Source organism: Puma concolor, chromosome E4, assembly GCF_028749965.1.
Source record: "Puma concolor isolate L17-30 chromosome E4, mPumCon1.1.hap2, whole genome shotgun sequence".
Taxonomy (NCBI): Eukaryota; Metazoa; Chordata; class Mammalia; order Carnivora; family Felidae; genus Puma; species Puma concolor.
The window spans coordinates 1,499,567-1,512,469 of NC_141683.1; the positions used below are offsets into that span (position 1 = coordinate 1,499,567).

A 12,903-nucleotide genomic window follows, 5' to 3' on the forward strand; every position below is an offset into this window, starting at 1 on the left:
ATTAAATTATTAAAAAAATGCAGTAATTTGTTTAGTTTGTGTGTGTGTTTGCTTTATAAAAGTAGGACCAGCTAGTATGTCATTTTTAGGAACTTGGGTTTTTTTTTTTTTTTACTTAATGTTTATAAGATTCATCCACTATTATTACATTATCAGCTGTAATTCATGAATCTCTATTACCATATCATTTTCCATTGCGTGGAAAACTGTGTTTATTCCTTTTCATGGTAATGTTGGATATTTCTATTTTCTATATATTATAATGAATCTTGCCACTACCTTTCCGAAAAGTGTTCTGGTGACTGTTGGGCAAGACTTTCTCTAAAGGGTAACTGCTAGATTACATAGGGTTTATTTGTAACACAATTTTCTTGCTGTTCATGTATTCTGGACACCAAAACTGGATACATCACACGTGTTACAAATTTCCCAGTTTGTAGAAAGTCTTCATATATTTGTCATGATGTTTGATGAATGGAAGTTTAGCTTTAATATAATTGAGTATGTCAGTCTTTTTACCTGTATGGGTACTGCTTTTGAGATCTGGCTTATGAACTCCTTTCTGACAATAAAGTTGTGAAGTTTTTTTCATTCCATTATGGATTTAATCAACTGGGAGTTAACTTTTGTATCTGGGATGAGACAGGATCCAATTTCATTCCCGTTAGTATGTAATATCAACTTTTAGGGCACAATTCATTAAATACTGTTCTCTGTCCCTGTCGATAAGCAGTGTTACGGTTTCATGTAGCAAGGTTGCCTTCTCTTACCGAACCAGTTCCGTACTAGCTTAACGCACCACGGCTTCAAGAAGTCTGGGGACAAATCTTTTACGTTATTCGGTAATTCCATCCCTTGGAATAGACCCTGGGGAAATTCGTGCCCATATCCACCAGCAGTTTTGGGAAATAGTCTCAAAGTCGAAACGACCCAACAGTGAAGCAGAGAACTGAAATCTGTACCGACGACGGAAAGGACTACAGCAACATGCCACAGCACAGATACAGATGTACATGTTGAGCAAAGAAAGGGAAGACACAAAAGTGTATGTCCTGTGCCATTCCATCCAAACGAAGTTCAGTGAGGGTAAACTAAACGACATTGTCTAGGCTTGCAAACTTAAATGGTGTAAAAGAAAAAGGTAAGGAGGTGGTTACATCAGAAGTCAGGAAATTGATTTTGGCTAGTGGTGAAGCAGTTTGTGACTGGGGAGGCACATGGGATACTAGCTGGCAGAGTTCTATACATTCACCCCTTCCATGTCTACATCAGTGTTGGCTTTATGAAAAAAAGATGAACTTATTTCTAATGTTTATGTACTTTCTGTGGTGTATTCCCCTCCCTACTTTCCCCATCATCTCTAAAGAGTTTTTTTTTTTTTAAGTTTGTTTATGTCTGTACGTCTGTCTGTCTCCACCCAGTGTGGGGTTTGAGCTCATGACCATCAGATCAAGAGTCACATGATCCTCCGGTTGAGCCAGCCAGGTGCCTCTAAAGAATTTTAAGGAGAATGGAATGATCCTTTTCTTTCAAGTATGGTAGAAGTTTCTGGTCCTGCTGCTTTCTTTGCAGCAAGATTTTAAATTAAAGATTGGATTTATGGAAAAGAAACACTCAGGTTATCTCTTCTTGAGTAGGTTTTCCCTAGGAATACGTACATTTCAACTGAGTTTTCCAATTTGTGGGGCATAACACGCTTATAGTAGTCATTTTTTAATCTCTCATATACAGCTTATCTCCTTTTTAACTTATAATTTTCTTCACTGATCAACTTTACTAGAAGTTTGTATATTTTATTAGTCTTCAAGGAACTAACTTTGGTCTTCAGTGAGTCTCTCTATTGTACCTTAGCTTTATTTTGTTAATTTAATATATGTTTCATTTCCTTCACTTCCCATTTACCTTTTGGGGCTTATTCTCTGGTTTTTCTCATCTCTTAATTGGACTCACGGTTCATAAATTTTCAGCATTTTAGAAAGTAATATAAGTATTAAAGGCTATGAATCCCACTCTAGCCACCTCTTTAGATACATCCCACAAGTTGATATATGTACCATAGTGTTGATTCAGTTTTAACTATTTGAATTATGATTTTATTTTGTCGTTAAATTTTATTTAATTTATTTTAATTTACATCCAAGTTAGTTAGCATATAGTGCAATGATTTCAGGAGTAGAATCCAGTGCTCAACCCAACAAGTGTCTTCCTTAATGCCCCTTGGCCATTTAGCCCATCCCCCCCCCCACCCCTCCAGCAACCCTCAGTTTGTTCTCTGTCTTTAAGAGTCTCTTAGGTTTTGTCCCCCTCCCTGTTTTTATGTTATTTTTGCTTCCCTTCCCTTCCCTTATGTTCATCTGTTTTGTATCTTAAAGTCCTCATATGAGTGAAATCATGGGATATTTGTCTTTCTCTAATTTCACTTAGCATAATACCCTCTAGTTCCATCCACGTAGGTGCAAATGGCAAGATTTCATTCTGATTGCCGAATAATACTCCACTGTGTGTATGTGTATATATATTCTTTATCCATTCACCTGTCGATGGACATTTGGACTCTTTCCATACTTTGGCTAGTGTGGATAGTACTGCTATAAACATGGGGGTGCATGTGCCCCTCAGAAACAGCACACCTGGGGGCACCTGGGCGGCTCAGTCGGTTAAGTGTCCGACTTCGGCTCAGGTCATGATCTCAGGGTTCATGAATTTGAGCCCCTTGTCGAGCTCTGTGCTGACAGCTCAGAGCCTGGAGCCTGCTTTGGATTCTGTGTCTCCCTCTCTCTCTGCCCCTCCCCCACTCGTGCTCTGTCTCTCTCTCTCTCTCTCTCTCTCTCTCTCTCTCAAAAATAAATAAAATGTTGGGGCGCCTGGGTGGCGCAGTCGGTTGAGCGTCCGACTTCAGCCAGGTCACGATCTCGCGGTCCGTGAGTTCGAGCCCCGCGTCAGGCTCTGGGCTGATGGCTCAGAGCCTGGAGCCTGTTTCCGATTCTGTGTCTCCCTCTCTCTCTGCCCCTCCCCCGTTCATGCTCTGTCTCTCTCTGTCCCAAAAATAAATAAATGTTGAAAAAAAAAATTTAAAAATAAATAAATAAATAAATAAAATGTAAAAAAAAAAAAAACCCTTAAACCCTCCCCCCCCAAACCCAAGAAACAGCACCTATATACCTTGGGTAAATACCTAGTAGTGCAATTGCTGTGTCATAGGGTAGTTGTATTTTTAATTTTTTGAGGAACCTCCATACTGTTTTCCAGAGTGGCTGCACCAGTTTGCATTCCCACCAGTAGAGCAAAGGAGAGATGATTTTATTTTTTACACAGCTTTTAAAATTTGTCCTTTTTCCTTTTAGAACCAGGGTTTGAACCCAGATTCTTCTGATCTAGAACCCAGCTCATAACCATTATACTATTCTTTTCTTAAACTTAAAAAAAATGTCTACTTAGTTTTGAGAGATAGAGCGAGTGAGCAGGGGAAGGGCAGAGAGAAGGAAGACACAGAATCTGAAGCAGGATCCAGGCTCCGAGCTGTCAGCACAGAGCCTGACGTGGGGCCCCAACCCACGAACCCTGAGATCATGACCTGAGCCGAAGTTGGATGCTTAACCGACTGAGTCACCCAGGCACCCCATAACCATTATTCTTTTGCCATCTGGGTTGTTACTAATCAAATAGTGTCCATACTCTTTAACATGGCATACAAGGCCCTCTGCATGATCTGGCCCCCCACAACCTTTTCTTTAGACTCATTCTCTAAGCTCTAGACCACACTACTAGAATTTGCTCTGTGTTTTGGCCACAAAAGCATTCTTTCACTTCCTTGAACCTGCTCTGCCTTTTCATACTGAGCCCATAATGTGTGCTCTAGCCTCACGCCTTACATAACAGATGAAGTCAATTCTTCAGATTTTAATTAGTAATTACTTCCACAGGGAAGCTAGGTCAATTACCTCAACAATTCGTTCTCATAGCACTAACTCTCCCTACTCATACTTAGGCTGCACAATCCATGAGGACAGGGAGTGTATCTCTATCTGCTTACCACTCTTACCTACCCTCAGCACATGGGGTAAGTAATTTTGCAATAAACACTTACTGAATGAGGAAATGAATAAATTCCTGCTACATACCAAGTACTATAGTAGGTTCTAATCAGAAAAAGGTGAAAAATTGCTGCTGCCCCTGGGATCTCATACGTCATGTCCTTTCTTGCACAATCTCCTAAGAGGAGTCCCTCCCAGCATGGGGCTCACACTCAGGACCCCCAGGTCAAGAGAGGCATGCTCCCCTGACTGGGCCAGCCAGGCACCGCTACACCGTGTGCTCTTAACGCCCATGCCCACAAAGAGAACAGGATTTGAGAAGAAATGAGGTCATGTGAAGAGAGACACAACTTCTCGACCAGTAAGCCTTCAGTTTCACTGATGTATCTACAAGCTTGTATTACTCATGAAAAAAAAATATATCCTGTATATTCTCTAGGAAAAGAAGTCTTTTTTATAGATGATGCATTAGAGAGATATAAGAAACCTCTATATGGGATTCACCAAGGTAGATGATAGAGAAAAAGACTGATAACTGTCCTACTGCTGTTTGGCAAGAAAATATAAAGAAAACCAAATGATGTCCTACAACAAACATTAAGGGTTATCATTCTTTTTTTTTAATTTAAGTAATCTCTACACCCAACATGGGGCTCAAACTCACAACCCCAAGATCAAAAGTCACAGGCTCTTCTCACTGAGCCAGCTGGGCGCCCCAGGGTTATCATTGTGACTGCATGTAATGAGCACTTAAAAAACAGGTATGGAACACAACACACACTAACGTCTTCTAATATGCAAAAACGTGCAGATTAAAATAAGCAGCAAGTAACATTTAGGAAGTATATTTCACCTGTATCAGATTGAGGAAGGTTTTCTTTCCCTGCCCCCGGATACAGATTTTTTAAAAAGATAATTTCCAGGGTAGATAAGGGTGGGGGGTAAAGAGTACGTGACTATTACCGCATGATGCTAGTCAAAGTATAAACAGACGTGGCTTTTAAGACAGCAGTCTGACAATATACGTTAAGAGGCTTAAAATGTATCTAGCACTTTCAATTTGTATTTCTCTGTGAACGAGGGATGCCATTAACTGTGACTGACATGCTACATTTAGTAAAGGAAAAGCCATTTGCAAATGGTGAATATTGTCATTAGCTCATTTAAAAATACCAAATATACCTTCAGGGAATGAATCTGGTTGGATACATAACAAAAGGGTTAAATGCTCTTATTTTGGATGACTTTTGGCTCTGTGTTCTATTATCTTTTAGAAAAATGTAAAAATGTAACCAGGACACTATGAAGGAAATAAATCTAACATGCAGAAAAACGTATGCGATGACAGGAAGACAAGGTTAGAGCATACAGGAGATGGTGTGATAGTAAAAATAATTCCAGGCCCACAGCTATATACTGGGTAAAATAGGTAACCTCTCTGGGCCTGGACCTCCTCACCTGTAGAATGAGGGGATTAGATTGAATTGTTACATTCCCTGTGCTTAATTATTTATAATTTGGGGCAGTTATAATAAGAACCCCCCTCTTTTTTTAAACCTAACCCTAACTTACTTTTTTAAAGTAAGTGGGGGAGGGGCAGAGAGAGAAGGAAAGAGAGAGACTCCCAAGCAGGTTCTGCATGCAGGCTCAGACTCAGGAACCTTGAGATCGTGACCCAAGTCAAAAATCAAGAGTCGGATGTTGGGGCGCCTGGGTGGCTCAGTCGGTTGAGTGTCTGACTTCGGCTCAGGTCATGATCTCACTGTTTGTGGGTTTGAGCCCTGCATCGGGCTCTGTGCTGACAGCTCAGAGCCTGGAACCTGTTTCAGATTCTCTGTCTCCCTCTCTCTCTCTGCCCCTCCCCCGCTCATGTTCTGTGTCCGTCTCAGAAATAAAATAAACATAAAAAAAAAAAGAGAGAGACAGTCGGACGCTTAATGAACTGAACGACCCAGGCGGCCCTGAAGAGGAACTTTTCAATAAAACAGAGAAGTGCAGGTTTTCTATAACGAAGAGTCACTCAGCTGCGTATGGATAGGTCACATCTGTGACACGTCTGTGTGTCCTCCACCCAGACCAAGTGTGAAAGCAGGAATTACCTTTCAGTGCGCTCTCGTTCTTCCTCTGGGAACGGCTTCTGCTTTTTCTTGGTCTGTTCTTCCAAAAGCCAACTTTTCCTCTTCAACCCCTTCTTCTGTTCTGGACTCAGGTTCACGCTCTGGACAACAGCCTCAATGACATCCGTAACGGTGTCAGGACGGAAGGGCGCCGCTGCTCTCTCCTCGCCTTCGCTCAGCTCGGGGCCGACCAACTGGGCGGCCTGGAAGGCTTGCATCGACACCACGGCCTGGAGGGGGCATTTCCGAGGTCGGCCCGGTCTGCGTTTCACGAAGTTGTTCCCTGTCCTGGCCTGTCTTTGCAGTTTTTTGGCTTTTAGTATTTTGTTGACATGGTCCAGGTTTTTCTTGGTGGCCAGGATTTTGTCGTAATTGCACATTTTCCGAGCTTGGCGCTGCATGGCTTCCACTACGCTCCTCTTGATGTGCGGGGGCGAACGGCTGCTCGGCAACCTCTCGGAGAGGGGTGAGATGCTACCACTACAGGAGTCGCCGGGGACCGCAGGCGCGAGAAGGCTGTCTGGTCTCCCCGGGGCTCGCTCCTTGCCGTGGCCGTGGCCGTGGCCCGGACTGGAGGAAGGCGGCACAGAGGCGGACGTGATCGCGGCCTCGACGCTCTTCCCCAGGGGCGCCTGATCCTCATGTTGTACCATCCGCTGCAGCAGACCGTCCACGGAGTCGTCCCCAGAAGCGGTCGCTCTCGGACTTCGAGAGGAAACGCCATTCACTAAACGAGATGACAAATCACACGCAGAAGAAAAACGAACACAGCCAGTCATTTAAACGACTCTTTACAAGGAAGAAAAGGAGCCCTGCTCCATCTGTCCTCACAACGTCACACATCCTAAGACCATGTGCGGTTCTCTCTCCCAGGCAAGTTGGTGGTTTACTTTCCTGAATCAGGCCTATGTGACAGTCATCTCAGGAACTTCAAAACTGGCCTATGCCTCCCTATTACCAGTGAGTTAAAAAGCAACAACAATAACGCTCACTCTCTGAGATGAGGACCAGGAATGAATCATTTATTTCTTCAGAAATGAAGGTCCGTTTGAGTTAGGAGACTCGACAGTTCAACGCCGGACAAAGACCTTCCACTTAACCTTTGTTACCTTAGTGGCCCAGGGACTTGGTGATCTTTGTCTCCTCAGATACCACTCAGTGCATTTTCGTGACTATACTGCGTGTGGGAAAGGCTCCCGCTCCTCTGGCCAGCCATGTCAGTTTCACAGTCTTTGTAAACATCGAATTGTAATAGGCCTACTTCCCAAGATGCCTCGTTGTTTCCTACTAATGATCACAGGTAATGCTTCTCCAAAGTTGATGGATGCATATCCTGTCTATCTGAGTTTAAAATGCGGTAGGATTCTAGGGGCTACTGTACAAGCCCCAGGCATTCCAGATTCCAATCAGATTACACTGGACTTTTTCTCCAATTACCAATAACTTCCTTCAAATAATATCCAGTAGTACTGTTTAAATTCAAACTCTCAGTGACATTTTATATCCCTAATTTTTAAAATCTGGCCTCCACTGTTTCTCTGATAACCCACTTTCTCTCCCCATTCCTCAGCTCCATCAGCATTAGCCATAGAGGCCCCTCAGCCCCAGTACTGCAGTGTTACCTTCTACATTTATTGCCCATGGGGGACACGTTCGTTCTCATAGTTTCCACGATCAGAACACACGTGCTAATCTTCACTTTTATCTGAAGGTCACCAGAATGAGGACTGTCCCCTTCTCACTCTCTGGCCCGAGCGCTTCTCTCCTTGATGCAGGCCTCCCCGCTCCCTTTGACAGTTCATTCAATAGCATGTACATTCTGGTGTCTCCCCAGTCTCTCTTTTCTGAGTAACACCTGTTTTTCTACTTCTCTACTTTTGCATGTTTCATCGCTCTCTCGTACTCCTGTTCATTACCTCCTCCCTCAACCTTGTTCCTCCAAAGTGCCAAGCTCAGTGACTGGTAACATAAAGCTAGCTCTTCAACATTATATACACAGAGCACCAATCACGTGCCAGGGATTTTGTCAGCCAAGCTCAGGCCACATCGTCTGTCATTTCTCCTCTACTCTCCCCACAACTCAAAACGTTTGATTTTACGTTAGTCTGGCCTCTTGAACCTATCCACTTGCCTTCTCACCACCACGGCCCCTCCATACCCAGCTAATCTTGCCTCCCTGCCCTAAAGCAACAGCCCAGCTGCTTGTAGAGCTATTACAACCTGTACATACACAACTCTTTTACTAATTCTCCCTTCAAGGGGTAGGATCTAGGGGCACCTGGGGGGGCTCAGTCGGTTAGGCGTCTGACTTTGGCTCAGGTCACGATCTCACAGTTTGTGAGTTTGAGCCCCCACGTCAGGCTCTGTGCTGACAGCTCAGAGCCTGGAACCTGGTTTGGAATCTGCGTCTCCCTCTCTCTCTGCCTCTCCCCCACTCATGCTCTGTCTCTCTCTCTCTCAAAAATAAATAAACATTAAAAAAATTTTTTAAAAAGGGGTAGGATCTAATGCCTCTCCTCTTGAATATGAGTTGCCCTTAGTGAGCTGCTTCTAGCAAAGAGAAGTCGATAGAGGTAAGAATATGGTGATTTCTAAGGTTGGGCTAGAAAAGGCAGGACACATTCCACCTGAGTTTCTCTGAAACCTCTGCTCTGGGAACCCAGCTTCCACATTATAAGTAAGTCCAGGCAATCTCCTGTCATGCTTCCCAATAGATCCCGCTAAGGTCATAGCCAATAGCTTTCATAACAGTGACTGCACTCATGAGTATTATCATATACTCTTTTAGTGTATTTAAGTAAATTATCCCTTTGGATTTGCTTCAAAACAGTTCATGGATGGACCATAAGATATCCTGTACAAAACTGTTTTCCTACGGTTGTTTATATATCTCAATGACTACACAGATAGTCTCTACACATATTTCATTTCTTTGAATATCCCTGGAAGGTTAGGAGGACATAGTTCTGGTTGAGCTAGTTGCCTTTATTTATTTATTTATTTAAAAAAAATTTTTTTTTTTTCCAACGTTTATTTATTTTTGGGACAGAGAGAGACAGAGCATGAACGGGGGAGGGGCAGAGAGAGAGGGAGACACAGAATCGGAAACAGGCTCCAGGCTCTGAGCCATCAGCCCAGAGCCTGACGCGGGGCTCGAACTCACGGACCGTGAGATCGTGACCTGGCTGAAGTCGGACGCTTAACCGACTGCGCCACCCAGGCGCCCCTAGTTGCCTTTATTTTTAATTAATTTATTTTTTAAAGATTGTATTTTTAAGTAACGTCTACACCCAATGTGGGGCTCGAACTCACAACCCTGAGATCGAGAGTGGTGTGCTACACGGACTGAGCTGGCCAGAGGCCCTCCTGCTTGCCCTTCGACTGCAAAACAGAGGGTATCATCCCAGTGCTGCTGGTGATGATGAGAATGCCAGGTCAATCAGGACTGAGGACGGTCAAAGACACTCAGGTTTATGCCAAATAGGAATTAAATTTGCACTTGGCCGTGGAAGAACTCAGGGCCCTACTACTCTACAACAAATTTTCATTGATTTTTTTTCTGGGTTCCACAGGCAGTGTGAGACAGGAGGTGACACAGAGCATGTGTGTGGAGAGGAGCTCCTTTTCGGGCTCTTCCCAAAGCCAAACTGAAACAAGGAACCACCAGGTTCTTCTGTGGCGGCTTTGTTTCTATTTGCTCTCATCCTGGTAAATGTCACCTTCAGGGAGCGCCAGATTTACGCCAGATTTACGGAAATCTGATGGGGACTTCTGTGCTGCTAGAGCCTTAGGCTTTGTCCTTTGTCTCTTGCACCTGGATGTTTCCCAGTAATCAGGCTCTCGCCACACCAGGCAGATGTCAAGCAGCTCTAATACTCCTAATTCCTGTTAATCAAGTTTTCTGAAAGTTTCTGGTTTCCTGGCTACTTACTTCAAATTTCAGCAATGTTTTAAGAAATATTTTCCATATTTTATCTAGTATTTTTAGTTTTAAGTACCGAGAAGCATATCTGTTGGCTCTGTACATCTCCTCTGCCTCCCTGCTGGAAGCAAAGCTCAAATCCATACCAGGGTCACCTGAACTCAGACAGCACCTTCTCAAGCAGCCAAACTGCTCTAACTCCACCTGCAAAGTAGTTTTATAAAAATCGTTTTCCCAATTACTTAACACTTTCTGTCCACATCTTTCTTGACCTCTTTGTGACATCTGACATTAAGAGGTTTCCGTTCCATGTACTCTGTGATTTTTCTATATAAAAAATCTATTTAAAACTTGTATGTTATCACTGATCTCTTTTCTTCCCCTTCCCTCGAAAGCGAATGTTTCTTAAACCTGCATTCCTGCCATCCTCCCAATTGGTATCTTCTTGCTGGGTAATCTCACTCGCTGCCAGATTAAAGTTTGTATTACCTACTGTTAGGCCTACGTCTCTACCAGAGATGCCTCTCAAACTACAAGCCGCCACTTCCGAATGGCTAATTAACATCTCCACCCCAACAGTCCAAACACTGTTCAATTCTAACATATCCCAACCTGAAGCCATTATCAATGCATTTCTCCACACATTTCTTGTCACATTCCACTCTCTACATTGGAATGCTGTAGAGTTTTCCCAAAATGTGTACGCGGTAGACTGAGCCATTATTCATAAATATTTGCTGCCCTGCCTTCAATGACATTATACACCCGACACTTCCTCGACGTAAGACTTAACCATGCGACCTGCTTTAGCGCTGAAATGTGAGGAGTAACAGTTAGTTCTGGGCAGAAACTTTAAGAGCTGGTCAGTGCGTTGTATGAACCTTCACCCTTTTCCACACGACCAGCAACGCTCCAGATAGAGGCTGGGTTACACAAGGTCCTAGAAGGAAGACAACGCACAACAGACCCATTGTGGTCACACAGCGTGAACAAAAAGTAACAACACTTTGTTGTTTCAAGCCACCGAAATGTGGGACTTCTTTTAGCACTGCAAAATCTATCCTATTTTGAACTGCACAATATATCAAATAATTTTTATCTTCCTGTTCAAAATCCTCTAGTGGCTCCCAACTGCCTCTACAGTAAAGTCTCAATTCCTTCTAATGAAAAAACAAACAAAAAAAACCCCTGTGCCATGTGGGTTATTACTTTTATAGCTTCATGTTCAACCACAATCACACATACTATCCCTCACACGCTAGTAATCTCAAATAACGTGCTGCTCTCCAAAAACAGCATTCCATTTTATGGTTTTGCGCTTTTCTTCGGACATGTTATTGTCAGTGTGTTGAACACATTCTTACTGTTTACCCACTCATGTACTCAAATTACAGTAGTATTATGTGTCACATCTTCAGGGATGTTGTCTTCTTTTTTTTAAAGTTTATTTATTTTGAGAGAGAGAGAGAGAGGGAGACCGCACATGCGCACCTGAGTAGGGGAGGGACAGAGAGACAGAATCCCAAGCAGGCTTATTAGCACCGTCAGTGTGGAGCCCAACGAGGGGCTGGAACCCACGAACCGTGAGATCATGACCTGAGCCAAAATCAAGAGCCGGCTGCTCAACCCACTGAGCCGCCCAGGCGCCCCAGGGATGTCTTCTTTAGTCACCACGCATGTGTTAAGTGCTCGAGTTGCCTACACCAACCGGTCTGTTACAGAATTTAACCCACCTTTTAATGGCGAATATGGCTGACTCCTTGAGGGCAGGAACCTTATTCATGTTCGCATCTCCAGTGCTCAGTATTCATAGTAACTCAGAAAGGATTTATTTGAATGAATAAATGGTGGTTGGTTTTATGGTGACAGTAACCTTATGGATCTAGGTAGTATTTCTTTTGTTTACTCAAGTAAAATATTTGGGTGATTTTTCTTCGTGGATATCTCCATGAGATCTCATTCTTTTCTTTTTAGGGGTTGGCAAACTTTTTCTATAGATAGCTGGATAGTAAATATTTTAGGCTTTTGAAGACACATATGGTGTCTCACATATAGTTTTTCCCTTGCTCCTGTATTTTTTTTTTTTAATTTTTTTTTTCAACGTTTATTTATTTTTGGGACAGAGAGAGACAGAGCATGAACGGGCGAGGGGCAGAGAGAGAGGGAGACACAGAATCGGAAACAGGCTCCAGGCTCCGAGCCATCAGCCCAGAGCCTGACGCGGGGCTCGAACTCACGGACTGCAAGATCGTGACCTGGCTGAAGTCGGACGCTTAACCGACTGTGCCACCCAGGCGCCCCGCTCCTGTATTTTTTTAAGCTACCCTTTAAAATGTAAAAACAGGGGCGCTTGGGTGGCTTAGTCAGGTAAGCATCTGACTTCAGCTCAGGTTATGATCTTACGGTCTGTGAATTCGAGCCCCACGTCTGGCTCTGTGCTGACAGCTCGGAGCCTGGAGCCTGCTTCAGATTCTGTTTCCCTCTCTCTCTGCCCCTCCCCCGCTCATGCTCTGTCTCTGCCTCTCTCTCTCAAAAATAAATAAAACATTGGGGTGCCTGGATGGTTCAGTCGGTTGAGCTTCCGACTTCGGCTCAGGTCATGATGTCACACTCTGTGAGTTCGAGCCCCACGTCGGGCTCTGTGCTGACAGCTCAGAGCCTGGAGCCTGCTTTGGATTCTGTGTCTCCCTCTCTCTTTCTGACCCTCCCCCGTTCATGCTCAGTCTCTGTCTCAAAAATAAATAAACATTAAAAAAATAAAAAAAAAATAAATAAAAACATTAAAAACAAAAACGTGGTTAGGGCTGTCTAGGTGGCTCAATTGGTTCAC

At 43.6% G+C, this 12,903-nt stretch overlaps 1 protein-coding gene across 10 annotated transcripts in view; it reads right to left on the bottom strand.

Annotated features, from left to right (window-relative positions):
- The window catches only part of ASH1L (ASH1 like histone lysine methyltransferase), a 196,958-nt gene that overhangs the window by 99,064 nt on the left and 84,991 nt on the right, over positions 1 to 12,903 (bottom strand). For all 10 annotated transcript variants that reach the window (XM_086693033.1, XM_086693032.1, XM_086693030.1 and 7 more), the window contains exon 5: positions 6,134 to 6,878. In XM_086693033.1, coding sequence (XP_086549159.1) covers positions 6,134 to 6,878 — 745 coding nt within the window. The remainder of the gene's footprint in view (positions 1 to 6,133; positions 6,879 to 12,903) is intronic.